At 42.4% G+C, this 19,391-nt stretch overlaps 1 protein-coding gene across 1 annotated transcript in view; it reads left to right on the forward strand.

The window, feature by feature from the left end:
• Nucleotides 1–1,106: 1,106 nt before the first annotated feature.
• LOC112049425 (glycogen debranching enzyme) overlaps nt 1,107–19,391 on the forward strand; it is a 36,478-nt gene continuing 18,193 nt past the window's right edge. The window contains exons 1-3 of the mRNA XM_052882352.1: nt 1,107–1,355; nt 16,732–16,939; nt 17,002–17,962. Of these exons, the coding sequence (XP_052738312.1) occupies nt 16,738–16,939; nt 17,002–17,962 (1,163 nt within the window). The 5' untranslated portion in view covers nt 1,107–1,355; nt 16,732–16,737. The remainder of the gene's footprint in view (nt 1,356–16,731; nt 16,940–17,001; nt 17,963–19,391) is intronic.

The following is a 19,391-nucleotide window of genomic DNA, read 5'->3' on the forward strand; positions in this document are numbered from 1 at the left end:
GAGACTTCTATGCTAATAATATAAAGAGGTAAAGTTCGTGTGGTTGTAAGAGGTAATCTCTGGATCTACTGGACCGATTTGGAAAATTGTTTTACCAATAGAAAGCTACGTTATTTGCGAGTGTCATAGGCTATGTTTGATCCACATATTCACACGGGAACGGGAACTACGTAAATGAAAGCGCCGGGCGTCATATAGCGGAATTTCTGCGTCTTTTAGAAATTTTGTATTATCTCCGAACCTATTTAAGTAATTAACATACTGTAAAGGGCAAATCTTATCTCCATAATATCTTTGTGATTATTAAATAATTTATTTTAATAAGGATTAAAGTTTAGTTGTATAAATAATGACGTAAACTTAAGTATATAAAATTAATAATTTTTAAAACACAATAGGTACTATATCTGCTAATATATAGAAGATAGATATATGGTGTCGCGGACTTTTTTGTAGAACTTTTAAAGATACATAAAGTCTCTATACATTAATTTTAATTTTACACAATAGTTAAGGCAGCGCATGCGACATATTTCAGTCCGACCTGTATGACAAAAACTGTGATAACTCAGCTAATATATATGATACCAAAATAAAATATAGCCTATAGCACTCCCCGATAATGTAGCATTCTACTGGTGAAAGAATTTTTAAAATCGGACCAGTAGTTCCGAAGATTACCCCATTTAAAAAATGTGACAAACTTACAAACTTACAAACTTTACCTCTTTATAATATTAGTATAGAAGTATAGATATAGATTACAGCACATGTGCATTTTACTTTACATTACGGCACATGTGCGTAATGAGATACATTACGATATCAAAATTGGTAAATTATGAGATACTTTACGAGCAAATGTATTATAAAAACATTTTTATAGGTAATTTTCAAGTCGGTTGTATTTTTTTATTATTCTACTTCATTTAAAATACATTATTGTAGTTATTATTCGATTTATGCTTGATTTAGGTATTCGCTGTCGCTGTGTACAAACTACGAACCACAAACGGCTAAAAAGATATACGGACGAGCAATATCCTCAATCGAATAATTTATTCTGTGTATTAGTGCGAGACATCTGTCAGATTGACAATGACAATATTGTTTTGTTTTGACAATCGGTAAGGTCACCTGGAGGACACTGCCATCACAATAAATAAAAGTTATTATACCTTTACAGGGAGGGAATTACGATTGATTTTGATGAAATAAGAGTGACTCCGCATGAGCTGTTAAAGACGCAGCCACAGGTATCCTGCGCTCAGCGCCCCGTCCGCCGAGTCACGCGTACTATCCGGATAAAGCCGGCTTATATGTACTTCTACTTGAACTATAAACTTTTTAAGTAGGTAAGTTAAATTTTTCAATTGTTCTATATATGAAAGTAATTGATATAGTCCATATATTAATTATTAATTTTGTTATAGTATAGTTTGTTATTTGTAACAATTCGCTTTGTCTAATTCATAATATTATTTTTTTTAAATAAATTAATTTCAACTACTTAGTTGATTCTGTGTACCCACATAATAACTGATAAAGTACCTCATCATCAGCCGATGGACGTCTACTGCAGGACATAGGCCTTCTTCTTCTTCTTATTCTTCAGAAGAATAGGAAGATAGGCCTTCTGTAGGGACTTCCAAACATCACAATCCTGAGCCGTCTGCATCCAGCGAATCCCTGTGACTCGCTCAATGTCGTCAGTGGGGGGGAACCAACACTGCTTTCTAGTGCGGGGTCGCTATTCCAGCACCTTGGGACCCCAACGTCATTGAACGTTGGGGTCCCAAGGTACTCTTCCAACTATGTGATCTCATTGAACTGATTGCATTGTGCAAACTGAGAAGGTAGCAAATACAATGTTATTTTTCGCTTTTTAGTTTAGTAATAGTACATGAGCCATGATAGCCCAGTGGATATGACATCTGCCTCCGATTCCGGAGGGTGTGGGTTCGAATCCGGCCTGGGGCGTGCACCTCCAACTTTACAGTTGTGTGCATTTTAAGAAATTAAATATCAAGTGTCTCAAACGGTGAAGGAAAACATCGTGAGGAAACCTGCATACCAGAGAATTATCTTAATTCTCTGTGTGTGTGAAGTCTGCCAATACGCATTGGACCAGCGTGGTGGACTATTGGCCTAACCCCTCTCATTCTGAGAGGAGACTCGAGCTCAGCAGTGAGCCGAATATGGATTGATGACGACGAATAGTACATTGTGATGTAAGTGTGGTAAGTTGAAAATTACAGCTGAGGTAATATTGCATATGCTATAGTAAGAAAGCAGATGCTGTAATTATCAATAATATACTATGTGGCCTGCCCACTTCAGCTTCGCAATTCATTGAGCTATATCAGTGACTTTGGTTCTCTTCATCAGATCAGTCTTCATCGATTTGATCAGTTGTGTGACGAGCCTTCTTATGTGGCCCATAGTTACAGACCAATACCAATAATACTAAAGTACATTGCTTTATGTGTTTCATTGGATCAATGCATTAGCTAAAGTTGATTATTTTTATCAGTGGAGTAGTTATAGTTTGAGTTTTGATTTGAAAAATAATTGAAAGTTAGCGAACTGATTAGCATGACAGCGAGCAGCAGTGGAGCCACAGCAGTGGAATGAGCAGAGACACTCACACTGAGTCGTGGAGGCACGCACGTTGGCCATGATATTTTGTTGTTTGTCAGATCGTATCACAAAACCAATAGATGCAAAGGTATATATTTTACTATGTTCTTTGAGCTTTAGACGTGCGTCATATAACATGGGATTTGCTTCTTTATAGATCCGTCTGTATTTGAGAGAGATGAATATCTTAGCATTTCATGGATCCTCTGTGTGCAGAGATGCAAATACTTTTCTAATTTAGTATTTCAAATGCAAAATTACTTTTGCTATTTGTATTTAAATTCTAAAATTCATCCATCCCATCCCGTGCCCTATCTTCCTGGTATATTTAATAATGACATTAATTAAGTGTGTGTTAAAATTCAAAATGAAATGTGATTATAAATGATGATGATTTATCTACCTATGGATTTATCTATCTATCAAAGAGTTTTATGATGAGGTTCCAGGTTGTTCCGAGTGTTCCTTTTATTTAAATATAACTGTTTAAGGCATGATTCTACTGGACTGAAACCTTATTTGGTTGGAACACATTTGAGTGTTTATTTGTTGTGCTTTTAAAAGCACACAAACAAAACAAAAGATTGAATATTTTATAAGAAAGCATTCCATGGATTCACTGTACCTATAGCTACCAGGTCCATCACCGGACCTGTGACCAATGGTGGTGGCATCCATCGATTGTCATGGTATTCCTTAGAATACCTTGACAATAGATTAACACTCCCCTTCTCCATTTGTTTTGTTCTCCTTGTCTAGCCACATCTGGTAAGATCCTAGTAAAGCAGCTTTGGGTACCCGTATAATATAGGACTTGCTGCACTTCTACAGTGTACAAAATAATCACATTGACTTTTTAGTTCATAATATTCATTCACTTTTACACTGAGGACCTGCACAATAGGCTCAACCGCAATATATTTTTTTACAAAAAATTCAGAGGAAGACTCAGACCAACTATTGTATAGGACCTGCCTAGCTGGATGTAACTTTTCTGTCAAAGTATATGATCAATGATCTAATGCGATTATAAAAGCTGTCTCTATAGAATCGATGTTAAATAGTAATAGAGCTCCGTAAAAATACTTTTATGTGTAGTTAAATGGTGTAAAAAACAGACAAAACTTCTAGTTTAGTATAAGATATAATATACCAAATCTAAGATCGTTTTCCTCAGAAAATGACAGACAATTTTGTTTGTGACTATGAGTGTGATACATGTCCTTTATTTGGTCTGAGGGGGGAGAACATGTGTTCGGAAAGTATGCCTATGGAGAGTACTAGTAGATACATATTAATACATTTGTTTAATACTTTGACACCTAGGTTTAATCTATATCTATATCTATACTAATATTATAAAGAGGTAAAGTTTGTAAGTTTGTCACATTGTTTAAATGGGGTAATCTTCGGAACTACTGGTCCGATTTTAAAAATTCTTTCACCAGTAGAATGCTACATTATCGGGGAGTGCTATAGGCTATATATTTTATATAGATATCATAAATATTAGCCGAGTTATCACAGTTTTTGTCATACAGGTCGGACCGAAAATCCTCTTAAATAGACTTATTCGCATGCGCTGCCTTATCTATTGTGTAAAATTGAAATTAATGTATAGAGACTTTATGTATCTTTAAAAGTTCTACAAAAAAGTCCGCGACACCATATATCTATCTTCTATATATTAGCAGATATAGTACCTTTAGTGTTTTAAAGAATATTAATTTTATATACTTAGGTTTACGTCACTATTTATATAACTAAACTTTAATCCTTATTAAAATAAATTATTTAATAATCACATATTATGGAGATAAGATTTGCCCTTTACAGTATGTTAATTAGTTAAATAGTTTCAGAGATATTACAAAATTTCTAAAAGACGCAGAAATTCCGCTATATGACGCCCCGCGCTTTCATTTACGTAGTTCCCGTTCCCGTGTGAATATGAGGATCAAACATAGCCTATGACACTCGCAAATAACGTAGCTTTCTATTGGTAAAACAATTTTCCAAATCGGTCCAGTAGATCCCGAGATTACCTCCTACAACCACACAAACTTTACCTCTTTATATTATTATTAATAATAATAATAATAATAAAACTCATTTATTTAGCTTAAGACTGGACAGAAATAGTTAAAACTAAATTAACTTAAAAATTAAGATAATTATAACTAAACAAAAACACGACTGCACTTCTGGGCAAATAGTGCCTCCCGATGTGCAGCCTCTGTGTTATTCCATTCAATTTATTCTCTATTCTATTAGCATTGAAGTATCTATTTCCCTTGGTCATCGCACCACTCTCGAAGGGCTGGACCGATTTTGCTAAGGGTAGGAGTAAGATAGAGAAGTTATAGAATAGGGTAGGGTACGGGTAGGATAGGGAAGTGGTAGGGTAGGGGTAGGATAGGCGTGAGATAGGGGTACGGGTCGGATAGGGGTAGGAAAGGAATAGGGTAGGGGGAGGGTATGGGTAGGATGGGGGTGGGGTGTAGGTAAGGTAGGGGTAGGGTAGGGGTAGGGTTGGGTTAATGGTAGGGTAGGGGTAGGGTAGGGTAGGGGTAGGGTAGGGGTAGGGTAGGCGTAGGGTAGGGGCAGGGTAGGGGTAGGGTAGGGGCAGGGTAGGGGTAGGGTAGGGGTAGTTGAAAGTTTACATCGAGTTTCACGCGGACGAAGTCGCGGACGTCCGCTAGTTTTATATACTTAGGTTTGCGTCATTATTTATGCTACTTTATTTAAATCCTTATCCAAAATAGGTATTTTCAAAATATTTTTTCAGAATAAAATTCCTTTTGACCAAATCACAGATAATTTGTATTTATCATGAGAAATAGAGATACAATGCCGAGCCGAACAAAAACGTTCGTCATAATGTTCGTCGTATTCGTGTGACATTGTCACTTGTCAAGACTAAAGGCGCGCACTTTGACCAACGAAGAAAAAAATAAAAAACCAGATAAGCGCGTGTCGGGCCACGTACAGAGTAGAGTTCCGTAGATTAAATGAGCAGTTTAATTCCTTATGTAATGCACAAAAATCGTATCGTCTCGTCTTTGCCGATTCGGCAACAGCGACTGGAGACTCTGTCACATTACACGCGGGCTTCGATCATGCGCCCTCATGTGACTTATGTACCCTATTTTTGCGCGGAATGTCCTGGAGCAAACAGGACAAGTTAGGGTACCGTCCACATAATTATATGAGATATTGGAGGGTGGCTTGGCCTTAAGTTGTTCACGACGATTATCCAGATCCCGCCTCCGCCTATCTTCAAAACCAAAGGTACTCCGCTGAACATAGGACCTCCACTCTGACCGATCTTTTGCTAACATCTCCCAACGAGTAGAATCTATGTTACAGTTAACCAAATGCCTCTTCTGTACATCCTTATATCTCAAGAACTGTCCACCTTGTTTCCGCTTACCGTTCATGAGCTCCGAGTAGAATAAGCGCTTGGCTAACCTCTCGTTGGGCATTCTCACTACATGCCCAGACCAGCGCAACTGTCGCCGCATCAGATATGCCTCAATACCACTGACTTGTGCTCGACGCAGTACATCAGTGTTTCTAATATGATCGGACCACCTGATGTTTTGAATGTCACGAAGGCACCTGAGATGAAACCTATCCAGCATGCGGATGTGCTTGCGATATAACGTCCAAGTCTCAGCAGAGTAGAGAAGATTCGGGACTACGATAGCCATATACACTTTGATTTTTGTGCTCAAATGTAGATCATGTGAGCGAAACACCTTCTCTCGTAATTTACCAAAAGCTGCCGAGGCAGAACAGATTCTACCAGCTATCTCTGAGTCCAAATCACCTTTAGACGTGACAGTACTGCCCAAGTATTTAAATTTGTCAATCTGCTTGAGTCTGGTGCCCTTTAGAAATACATTAGCAGCTGTCTCCTGTCCATTCCAGGTGTTCATTGCCATAACTTCAGTTTTAGTAACATTGATTTTTAACCCGAATTTTTCACACGCTTTGTCAAGATTCTCAACAAGCTCTTGCAGGCCAAACAAAGTATCCGCCACAAAGCACAAATCATCAGCGTACATGACTTCCGCAATAAGGTCATACGAGACTTTGGAATGGGACTTTAGTCGTCTCAAATTAAACAGGTTACCATCTATATGATATCGAATAGATATACCCTGTGTATTGGTTTTTAAAGCATCAGAGACTACAACGAAAAAGTACAATGCAAAGAGAGTCGGAGCTAGAACACATCCTTGCTTTACACCACAAGTTACTGGAAAACGTTCGGATTCATCTCCTTCGACAAATACACAGCAACTCATGTTGTCGTGTAATAGTCTTAACATTCGTACAAACTTTTCCGTGCAGCCTAGCTTACCTAGTACCACCCACAAAGCCTCGCGAGGCACACTGTCGAAAGCCTTTTCAAGATCAACAAAACATAGAAACAAAGGTTGATACTGCTCTCGGCTCTTTTCTTGTAGCTGGCGTACTGAGAAAATTGCCTCACAGGTGCCTCGTTTAGGACGAAACCCAAATTGGGACTCGGGGAGTATCCTTTCTGAAATTCCTACAAGGCGATTTAAGAGGATACGAGCAAAGATCTTACTAGGTGCTGACAGAAGTGATATACCTCTATATGAGTTACAGTCTGCACGGTTGCCTTTGTTTTTGTACAACGCACATATTTTTGAGACAAGAAAATCATCAGGTACTTGCTCTTTATCCCACATATGGCAGCAAAGCTCCCAGATTGTAAAGTGTAACTCATCTCCTCCGTATTTAAGTAGTTCGCCGGAAATTCCGTCAATACCAACAGCTTTATTGTTCTTCTGCTGCGCAATAGCAGTAGCTACCTCACTGAGTGTAAGTGTATCATCAAGGGACGTATCTTTAGGCTGTTCAGGTAGTGACCTTATGTAGCTAAGGTCGGCCAATCGATCTACATTCAGCAGTTCATCAAAATGTTGAGCCCAGCGTTTAAGCACATCTTCTTTACTCGCTAATAAATTTCCATCCAAGGACTTTATTGGAGCTTTTGATTGATGCTGGAAACCAACTAGATTTTGCACTTCGGCAAAGAAGGCACCTAGTTGATTGGTGTCACATAACCACTGTATATTTTGCGCCTTCTCTAGCCACCACCTGTTTTTTAAATTCCGCGTTAGCTTGCGTAACTCAAGTGAGCTACTTTTAATTTGATCTTTAATTGAAGGTGCATCATGTTGTCGTAAGAGATTTCGATGATTGGCTATTAAGTTCGAGATCGTCAGGTCATTTTCGTCAAACCAATCTTTATGCTTCTTAGTTTTTGTACCTAATATCTCGGATCCAACAGCACGTATGGTAGATGTTAAAGTATTCCAATTAGATTTTAACTCTCCATTTTTACAATCAATATTATGAACAGATTGATTAAGAGCTTGTATGTAATTCTCCCGTACATCTGGACAGTTAAATTTTTCTAAATTAAAACGCACTAATTTAACCCCCCTTGTCCTACGCTGTAATCGTAGTTTTAGTTTTATTCTAGTAATAACAAGCCTATGATCGGACCAACAATGTGCCCCCCGCATCACGCGAGTTACTTGGACCTGAGATATGTCCCTATGACGGACTATTGCGTAGTCAATCAAATGCCAATGTTTTGACCTCGGGTGCATCCACGTGGTCTTATACTTTGCAGGTAGTCTAAAGAAAGTATTCGTTATACACAGCCCGAATTTTGCACACAAACTGAGTAAGTGAAGACCATTGCTGTTCATATTTCCAATACCATGCCTACCAAGGACCTGCGGCCAAGCATCATGGTCACATCCCACACGAGCATTGAAATCTCCCAATAGCAGTAACTGCTCAGTTGACGAGACCTTAGATAGTACCCGAGAAATTTGGTCATAAAAATCATCCTTAACATCGTCAGGCTTATCAAGCGTAGGTGCATATGCACTGACAATATTAAGAAAGTTATTTCTATTTATGTGAAGTCGCAATGAGATAACTCTGTCTGAGTGACATTCAGGGAGTTCACTTAATTTCGAAGCTATCTCATTTTTAATTGCGAACCCAACTCCCGATCTTCTTGGTTCGCTAATGGCTGTGCCTTTCCAATAAAACGTGTAACCACCGCCATGTTCTCTCAAATGCCCTTCTTCTGCCAGATGGGTTTCACTAAGCGCTGCTATATCTATATTATATCGTTTCAATTCCCGAGCTACAACAGCAGTTTTACGTTCAGGACACGAGCTGGTTGGTCCGTCCAAAAGTGTACGCACATTCCATGCGCCGAAAGTCATATTCGATGTTTGATTTTTATATATGTTGCATCTTGGACCACGCTTTGAAGGATGCATAGGCAGCCGTGGTTACTACCTCCTTATATCTATAACGGGGCAAGCACTTTTTTGGGGCACCTTTTCTAGCCCCCTCCTCGGTTGAACGAGGAAAGCAGTGCCTCTCTAAATAGAGCTGCTTTGTCGCAGAGGGTGCTGCCGAACCACACTGTCACCCCATTGCAGTGCGAGAGCGACCACTCTCCCTAAGCCGCCTATGTGCAGGTATCAGACAAAACCCAGTAAGCATCACTACTAAGCTTCTCTACCTCAACCCGTCGCCATAGGACTTAACTGAATTTCAAAGTCCGGGAAAAACAGAGCCAGTCAGTTGCGCAGGATATATTATAGTGCATAAGTGTTTGCGCAAACACAGATGCACTCCCTCGACCACATTTTCCACAACCCGATGGAGCGGAGGACCGCGACGATCGGAAGGAAATGGGTTGCAGTTAGCTAGCCGGCGACAAACCTTGACTCCTGCCGCCGCCTTAGGCCTTCAACAGTTGCCTTGCTACCTCGCCAAATCCACCAGACTCGTTTGCTTATCAGCGTTGAGCTGCCTTCATTGCCAAGGTAGACTTTTTTGCATAGTGCAGGGAGTAGCTGCTAAAAGCTCGAACGTTGATGAACGAGCCCCCCCCACCAGGTTTAGCCCACGAGTCGACGTGATTACCGGGGTGTGGCCGCTGGATGCAAATAACCAGCTTCTTGGAGCCACTGATGGGAGTTGGAGATTGTCAGAGATTTTAACTGAACCCTGATACCTTTATTAAAGGTCGACTGACAGGATACAGACACAGACATTCCCTACACCCCGAATGCACAAAAATACCGTTAACGGCGCCCCACACCATGTGATAGAAGATAAAAAATTCATCCTCCCTTTGCATGTAGGAAAGAACCCCAAAAACAACTTTTTTTAATTTTCTTTTTACTACTTTATAGACGTAATTAATATGCATGCATATCCATATCAAATTTCGGCTTTCTAGTTTTAACAGACTCTGAGATATCTTATTTTATTTATAGTTTTAGCTTTTTAATTAACTCATAATTTATTTTTAATTAATAATTTTAACCTAAAAAAATATTTTTCAATATTTTATTATATGAATTTGTTTACATTTTAATATACACACTCATGCTAATTTACAGATTTCTAGTAATTATAGTCACTGCGCTAAGCCGCGGACGGACGGACGGACGGACAACCCACCACCTCCCATGGCCCCACCGACTTCGCAGTCATTCGGGCCGAATCAGTGGGAGGGCGGGCCCGGTACTTGCTCTTCGCGTGTTCCCGGGCCGCCTTCTTGACTCCCTACAAATTCTTTACTCTTCGTCCTTGTCCCTTATTGCGCTTTCTCCCCCTTCTGGGGCAGCTACATCACCATCTAGGAGATTCCCCCCCTCGTCCCCCGTGGACCCGTCACTGGCACCAATGCGCTCCGAGTCACATCGCCTCTTATGCCACCGGTGCGCGAACTCCCGCAGCCGATGAAAGTTTGCCTCCGAGGAAACGAGGTCCATGTAGTAGACAGGCCCCGCCTCCGCGCGCTCGATTCCGCCTAGCATCTCGAGCCGTAAGTCCTCGTAGAGAGGACATTCCCACAGAACGTGGTGTCTGTCCTCATCCCCATAGCCGCAATCGCACACAGGACTTTCACACAGCGTCATTCCGTGCAGACGCGCCCGGAAACAACCGTGCCCGATGAGGATCTGTGAGGTCTCGTAGTCCGGTTCGACCCAGGAAGCCCTGAGTCTGCCGGCCACGTCCGGGAAAAAGCACCGCAACTCGCCACCCCAGACCTCCGAGGACCACCGTTCCTGCCACATCTCGTTCACTTCTGCCCCGATTTCTCGCCTTCGCCTGCTCCACTCCCGTTTGGGCACGGACTGGCGCGCCTTATCGAGCCTAGCAGCACGGATCACCTCCAGATCGGCAGGCAGCACCCCCGCGAGCACCGCCAGAGCGGCGGAGCTCGCAGAACGGTACGCCTTTGTCAGCAGGACGAGAGAGGACCTCTGCTTCCTGATGAGCGTCGTCCGCACGACGTGCAGCTCTGCCCTTTCCGCCCAACACGCAGCGGCGTATGTCACCGTAGCCACAAAGGTTCCGTGGTAAAGGATGCGCAGCGCAGGATACCGGATGCCCCAGGAAGACGTCGAGACTCTCGACATCTTGCCGAAGCATCGCGCCGCGCGCTCCCCGATCGACAACGCATGCCGCGCGAAGGAGAGACTTGAGTCGATCGTGACGCCCAGCACGACGGCCTCCGACACGGCTCTGATGGAGTTACCCCCCAGCTTGATGACCGCGGGCCGTTTCCCTAGCTTGCCCTTGAACGTCATAGTTTGCGACTTGTTAGGAGCGAAACTGAGCCGGTTACGACGGCCCCAGTCCTCAATCTGCCGGATAGACTCGGACGCTGCGGATTCTATCGCTCTGCGAGTATCCGCCGCGATCAGCACCGTGACGTCGTCCGCGTACGCGATGACCTTGACCCCCCCCGGTAGCGGCAACCGAAGCAAGTCATCCAGAAGGACATTCCACAATGTAGGACCCAGCACTGATCCCTGCGGGCACCCCATAGTGGAGGTCTTCCACTGCACCTGGCTTCCGACGAACAAACCGACACGCCGGTTCGCAAAGTAGCTGGCCAGCATGCCGTATACATTCGGCGGACAGCCTCCCCTTTTAGATTTGAGCAGGATCATGGGACGGACGGACGGACAGACAGACAGACAGACAGACGGACATAGCGAAACTATAAGGGTTCCTTGTGGACTACGGAACCCTAAAAAGGGCGCGCTAGCAGGCGCCTCTATTGGTCAAATTCGGCAATACAAGCGTCATTCGTTCATTTCGTTTTGTTTGACTGTTAATGATAATGTATCATCTATGGTTAATGTTGGCTAAACTTAATCACAAAGTATTTTGCATTCTGAAATGAATATTAAAAATGCAAAATACATCTCGAAAGGTATTTCAAATAAAATACAAAATGCTTTTTCCTAAAAGGCATATAAATTCAAAATACAAAATAGGTATTTTGCATTTTAAATAGAAGTATTTCAAATAAATCACATCTCTGTCGAGGAGTGAGTATATTTTTAACCGACTTCAAAAAAGAGGAGGTTCTCAATTCGGTATTTTTTTATGTATGTACACTGATTATTCAAAGACGCTTGGACCGATTTCCAAAATTCTTTTTTGTTTGAAACAGTATAGTCCCCATTTGGTCCCATTGTCATCATGTCAAGATCTGATGATGGAATCCTGGAGAAATTGACGGGAACTTTCGAAAATTATATGGGTGTCTAGTGTGTTCGTAAACTTTTCCATTTAGTACTTTTAAGCACTACAAACAGACGAGGGAACTCCAGGGCGATTTACAGCAGTTACCTTGTGTTTGGGCTTGATTAATTTGTTTTAATGAGAACTTTCCACATAGAGAGGTTGTGACTATCATTTAGGGGTTTGGTGATGAAGACCAAGGACAATAATTAAGGGAATTCCTTAACAGTTTACAGTAGCTACCTTGTGTTTGGCTTTGATTAATTCCTATTGCTGAGAACTTTCTACCTAGATGAGTTGTGTCTGTTATTAGGGGTCTGATGATGAAGACCAAGGTCAATTAAGGGAACCCCTAACGGTTTACGGTAGCTACCTTGTGTTTGGGCTTGATTAATTTGTATTACTAAGAATATTGTACCAAGATTGGCTGTGACTGTCATTAGGGGTCTGATGTATTCGTTTGAGATGAAATTTTACACTAAAAATGGAAAAATAATAAAAATTTTAATAAAAAAAATACAAGCAACTTCAAAACCTAAAAACGTACCCACTAAACTAAAAAGCGAAAAATAACATCTTAATATGTTCTACCTGCTGATCAGTATGAAGGCGGTGCTAAGCCCCTACTCATACCCCCCTAATAGTTTTTGTCATACAGGTCGGACCGAAATTCATCATATCATCATCATCAACAGACTTATTCGCATGCGCTGCTGATCCATTGTGTAAAATCGAAAATTGCGTACTAATTCCGTTGTTAAAAAGATAAAGTTGTCAGTACAGAGTCTGTTAAAACTAGAAAGCTGAAATTATGTACGGGTATGTACCTATATTAGTTACGTGTATAAAGTGGTACAAAGAAAATTAAAAAAAAAATGTTTCTTCTTTTTTTTTTTTTATGTATGTCCAGCGATAATTCCGTCATTTGTGGACCGATTTTGAAAATTCTTTTTTTGATTTGAAGGGTTTCATTCCAGGGTGGTCCCATTTTTTTCATGTCAGGATCTGATGATGGCATCCTGGAGAAATCGAGGGGAACTTTCGAAAATTGTAGGGACGGCTAGTGCGTTTGTTAGTGTTTCCATAAGGTATTTTAAACCACTATACTTTTATGAAGGTCTGGAGTTGGTTTGATGATGGAGCCGAAACACAGACGATGGAACTCGTCAACGATTTACAGCAGGTACCTTTTGTTTGGGCTTGATTTATTTGTATTGATGAGAACTTTCCACCTAGATGGGTTGACTGTATTAAGAGTCTGATGATGAAGACGAATGACAGTTAAGAGAACTCCTCAACGGTTCACAGTAGCTACCTTGTGTTTGGACTTGATAATTTTGTATTGATGAGAACTTTCCACCTAGATGGGTTGTAACTGTATTAGGGGTCTGGTGACGAAGATGAAGGAGAGTTAAGGGAACTCCTCGACGGTTCACAGTAGCTACCTTGTGTTTGGACTTGATAAATTTTATATTGATGAGAATGTGACTGCTTAGGGGGTCTGGTGATGAAGACGGAGGACAGTCACCTTTCACGATTTTCTGAATATTCATATTACGTGTGGATAAAGGGGGAGTGAAATTTTGTATATGAGTTAAGGTAGTATTTTTAAAATTGGGATTGTAGGACTTAGATACTTATCATTAGAAAATAACGTTTCAACTAATTGCTTATGAATTTTTGTTCACACTCAGTAGGTGTGCTAATACTAAAAATTAAAAAATAAAAATTTTAATAAAAAAAATTCAACCGACTTCCAACTAAAAAATTAACCTAAACTAAAAAGCAAAAAATAACATCTTACCTATGTGCTACCTTCTGATCAGTTTGAAGGCGGTGCCAATCCAGTGTCGTGTTTTAATTAAAGCCGTTTCTGAAAGAACCACAGAAATTTTGTAATTTAAACGGCTTAAATTAAAACATCACTGGCTTGGCACCGCCTTCAAACTGATCAGAAGGTAGCACATAGGTAAGATGTTATTTTTTGCTTTTTAGTTTAGGTTAATTTTTTAGTTGGAAGTCGGTTGAATTTTTTTTATTAAAATTTTTTGTGCATTACAGAAGGGATTATAGTAGATTGTTAACCGAGGGTGGAAAGAATCAAATCCCGAGGTGTTTAGACGCACGAGCGTAGCGAGGAGAGAGATTTTTTTACCCTTGTTAAACACTCTACTTTTCATTTCGAATATGAGGAAATTTCATTTAGATTACGAGGAAATTATAGCTATTGTCTATTTATTTGGCCCGCTCTTGGAACGTCGGTAAAGCAGTCGTCCAATTTGAGAGTTGTGGCTACTCCCCGCTAGGCGGCTCTCTCCAAGGTGAATGACTTACGTTAAAATTTAGTTTCATCCTACTCGAAGAACCATTAATGTGATAGAATTCACTTCTTTCGGTAGAATACCTAGATTGCTTATTGCAAGATAAAATTACTGGTCCACATTTATATGGTTTTTAAAATAAAACTTCAGATAGCACTCTGCACCTTAAAAATGTCTTGTTTAATCCACCGTCTTGGGGAGAGAGAAAGAGAAAGCGCGAGAAGATATGAGACGGCAAATGGTCGTTCAAAAACAAATATAACTTTAGACTAAATAGAGTTTAGATTTTTTTTAAATATTAATAGTAGATTGTTATACAAGGGGCTAAAAAGACCCATTATATACGAGGTATTTTTAGGGCCCGAGACGTAAGGCGAGGGCCGCCTATTTATAATGGGTAGCCCCACGTGTTACATTCTGCTTTTCACTACGATTGCGAGAAAATAAAATAGTTTAGTTAAATATTCAATGATTTATTTTAATTGAAAATTAAATGTACAAAGTCTACAATTTTGGATATTAAGGGAGATGCTTTTACCCGGTACCATAATGTCCGACTACTGTGAAGTAGTACAATAACGAGTATGTGAGGTAAGCGTGGGAGATAATAGTTTAAAAAACTCCTTTCGTAAGTGAATCCATTCGTAGTTGTTTTCTTCACTTATTAAATTTTTCATAAGTAAGTATTTAAGTAAGTGCGTCTGGACTTTGATGGTAACAGATTGAAAATTTCATCCATCTCCAAATTAGGATCACCATTCTCACTAGATGAAGACAACAATAACAATTATTGTTGAAAAATATGTAAGTTAAGGTCACATATTTACAATTGTTTTCTAAAAAAAAAAATCCAGTGTGTATTATTCACGCCAATTGTTTTCTAAATTCTTGCTTTTTAATTTTATTTTTTTCACATGAGAAAAAGGCAAAGGTATTACACCGTAAAGGATGTCCCATGTCTTCAAATCTCGCTCTTTTCGCAACTCAATAAAAATTAAATAAAAAAATTAACGCATTCCACAGACAAGAACGCTGCATTTAATTCCAATTTAAAGTTTTTTATTTATTTTTCAAAACAATCAGGGCCTATAATGATTCTGTTTTCGAATAAAACCTCCTCCGTTTTATAGTAGGCTAGTACTTAACTAGTACACGTAATAGACAAGAATTAAAAAAACAAAATTACTTTAGCCCCTAAAGGCTGGAATGCTTGTTTAGCCCCGCTGTGGAGTGGTAATATGACAGTGTTTTTGAGCAAGAGTAGTGAAAATACTGTTTAAATAATTTACAGTATTTAAAATTAATTCTCATTATATTTTTTTAATCATTACCTATTTCTTTAAATTCCATCACTGTTATGAAACATATTAGTGTCTCGCCAATTTATGTCGACTTTTCCAATTTTATTTAGGGAACTCGGCGCGTTATTGTTGCGGCTTATTCCGATTAAGAAGTTTGCGCTAAGTTTACACTGGCTGTTTAGAAACACATGACCGTAGCATTTTTTTTTATAATTACTTTATTTTTTACATAAAACTTTTCCTCAAGAAGTTCATTGACGTCTGAACAGGCTGTATGGTCAACGACCTTTGCCTGTCCCCGAATTTAGTTGGGGACAAATTAAAAAAAAAATATATATAAAACTTTTCACAGCTGATGGCGACAGTTCTAATTTTAAAGTTCATTCCGGCCCTTAGGTGGGAAGCAATTTGTATGAGTTATTCCCTATGGAGGGAAGCAGCATTTTCCACTCAATACTCAGATCAAAATAACACTACTTTCCGAGTATGAGAAATGAAAAAGCATTTTTGTTTCTTACATTCAATCTCGACGTATATTATTATTTTCGGCTAGGGAGATTTTTTATTTCCATTAGAAACGGTATTTTCGTAACTCGAACCCCAGCGAGTGAAGCGACGCCGCGCTTTGTTCGGAACGGGTATGGTCGCGCCAGGCGGCTCGGCGGCGCCGCGCGTGACGGCTTTGTGCGGCGCCGCTATAAGCAGCGCGCGCCCGCCGCGCCCGCACTCCGCTGCCGCCATGCGCAAGCTGCTCGCGCGCGACTGGAGCCCGCAGGTGCGCCGCGCGGGTGCAGCGACTGCCGCTGGCGGGCGGCGCAGGCGAGTGACGCGCGCGCGTGTTGCAGGCGCAGATGGCGGTGGAGCGCGCGGAGGAGGGCGCGGAGGCGGGCGCGGGCGCGGACGACGTGCGAGTGCTGACGCTGGAGCACGGCGAGCACCTCGACTCCACGCTGTACCGGTTCGACAAGGGCACGCGCCTGCAGTTCGCGCCCGGCGCCAGCCTGCTCGGCCGCAAGGTGTTCCTGTACACCAACTACGTGGGCCCCGATGACGGTGAGTGCGCGCGCGCGCGGCGGCGACCCGCCCGGCGCTGGTACAGAGCGGCCTGTTCGCAGCGGACGAGGGCGCGCCGGCCGAGTTCGTGCGCAACCAGTACCGCGCGCTGGAGTGGCGCGGCGCGGCGGACGGCGAGCCCGGGGGCGGCGGGCTGCTGGTGGCGGACGACGACGCGCACTGCGAGCTGCGCCTGGTGCGCGCCGGCGCCTTCCACTACTACTTCGTGTACGACAGCCCCGAGTCGCGCGTTGGCCCGCAGGGCTCGGGCTGGTTCCACGTGGCGCCGTCGCTGGGCGTGCCGCTGGACGGCGTCGTGTGCCAGACCGTGCTGGCCAAGTGCCTGGGCCCGCTGCCGCGCTGGCGGGGCGTGCTGCGCGTGGCGCACGAGGCGGGCTACAACGCGCTGCACCTGACGCCGCTGCAGGCGCTGGGCGCGTCGGGCTCGGGCTACAGCATCGCCGACCAGCTGCGCGTGGACCCGCGCTACCGCGACCCCGCCGCGGCGCGCGACCCCACGTTCGCCGACGTGGCGCGCGTGCTGGGCGAGCTGCGCGCCGACTGGGGCGTGCTGCTGATCGGCGACGTGGTGCTCAACCACACCGCCAACGAGTCGCCGTGGCTGGAGGAGCACCCCGAGGCCACGTACAACTGCCACGACTGCCCGCACCTGCGGCCCGCGGCGCTGCTGGACGAGCTGCTGGCGCGCCTGTCGGCCGACGTGGCGCGCGGCGCGCTGGAGCCCGCCGTGCCGCGCCGCCTGTGCGCGCCCGAGCACGTGGAGGCGCTGCGCGCGGAGCTGCTGGAGCGGCGACTGCCCGAGGCGCGGCTGCACGAGCTGTTCACGTGCGACGCGGACGAGCTGGTGCGGCGCTTCCGCGAGCGCGCGCAGGCCAAGGCGCCGCCGGCGGCGGGCGCGGGCGCGGGCGCGGGCGAGCTGCGGCTGGTGCGCGACCCGCAGCGGCGCCGGCTGGCGGCGACGGTGGACATGGAGCTGGCGCTGCAGCTGTACAACGTGTACAGGTGACTATTAGACGATGAAATAACTCGATGTAAACTTTTACCCCCTTTTGATTTATTTGTTTGTGTTCCTTCGCCACCGACGCCGCCTTCAAAGTGATCAGAAGGTAACACGTACGATGTTATTTTTCGCTTTTTAGTTTATTTTCTGATTTTGAAATCGGTTAATTTTTTTATAATTTCTTTTTATTAAATGCTAGCGGACGCCCGCAACTTCGTCCGCGTGAAACTCGATGTAAACTTTCAACTAGCTCTACCCCTACGCTAGATTAATTTTTATGATAATAATAAATAGTTCAACAATCATTTGACAAAACTATAACTCTAAATATGAACGATTTATATTAAATAAAACTTCAACCCCTTTTTAACTTTTAATGTAACTTTTACCCCCTTCTGATTTATTTTTCTCGGCAAAAGTATCCTATTGCCTTCTTCGTATTATGGGTAGGAGTATGGTAGGGGTAGGGTAGGGGTATGGTAGGGGTGGGGTAGGTTAGGGGTATGTCAAGCCTGGCGTACTCCGTGTTGTAGCGCAAACTTCCAGGTACATGGTCGCGGTACCCTGGGGGTGACTTGTAAAATTTTCAACTTTAAACGTATTAATGTCAGTGAAAGTAATATCTAACATCATTGATGTCGTTGCTCCCCACTTAGCTATTATTTTTAATGAATGCGTGGATTTGGGTATCTTTCCGAACCTAATGAAACATGGCAAACTGTTGCAAGCCTTATAGTTTGTGCCGGTTTTTGTGAAACGATTTGGATGAAATTTCTAGTGCGTCACCAGCCAAACATACAGCTTGTAGACCAGAATCTCAAATGTTACCACCGAGATTCTGGCTTTCGGATCTATACCCGTATGAGGATGCGGGGTTAAGTAAACAAAAAAAACACTTTTACAGTAATCACCGGTATTTGGCTTCTATATTTTTAGATGAACCTTTTTTTTACAATATAAAAGTAATGCTAAACCCTTGAGAAACCCTAAAAGGACAAAAATATTAATGGGTTAAATTACATAAAAAAAACCAGGTTTCCTAAATGTTAAGTTACTTTGTACATACTTTGTAAATAAACAGTGGTTATCTCAAATATTTGTTTTATTATACCAATCCTTGGGGATTAGATGGTGTCGATATAGCGTTTGGATTTTTGTTGACCAAACCACTGCCACGGCTAGGTATTTAAAGTGGGTCCGTCGAACAACGCACTAGAAGTTATGAATTCACATCGCTACCAGCCAAATCCACAAGGATGATTCCATTTAAGTTCGCTTAGCAATTACACACGTTTATACTAAAGGGACAACAAACACGTTGCATTTTAAACACTCACGAAAGAGGTCTAGTTATCTCTAAATCTTATTGTAATCTGAACGGTATATCCGAATCACCACCAACAATTAATGTAACGCATCCTTTAAAAAAAA

Source organism: Bicyclus anynana, chromosome 7, assembly GCF_947172395.1.
Source record: "Bicyclus anynana chromosome 7, ilBicAnyn1.1, whole genome shotgun sequence".
NCBI lineage: Eukaryota > Metazoa > Arthropoda > Insecta > Lepidoptera > Nymphalidae > Bicyclus > Bicyclus anynana.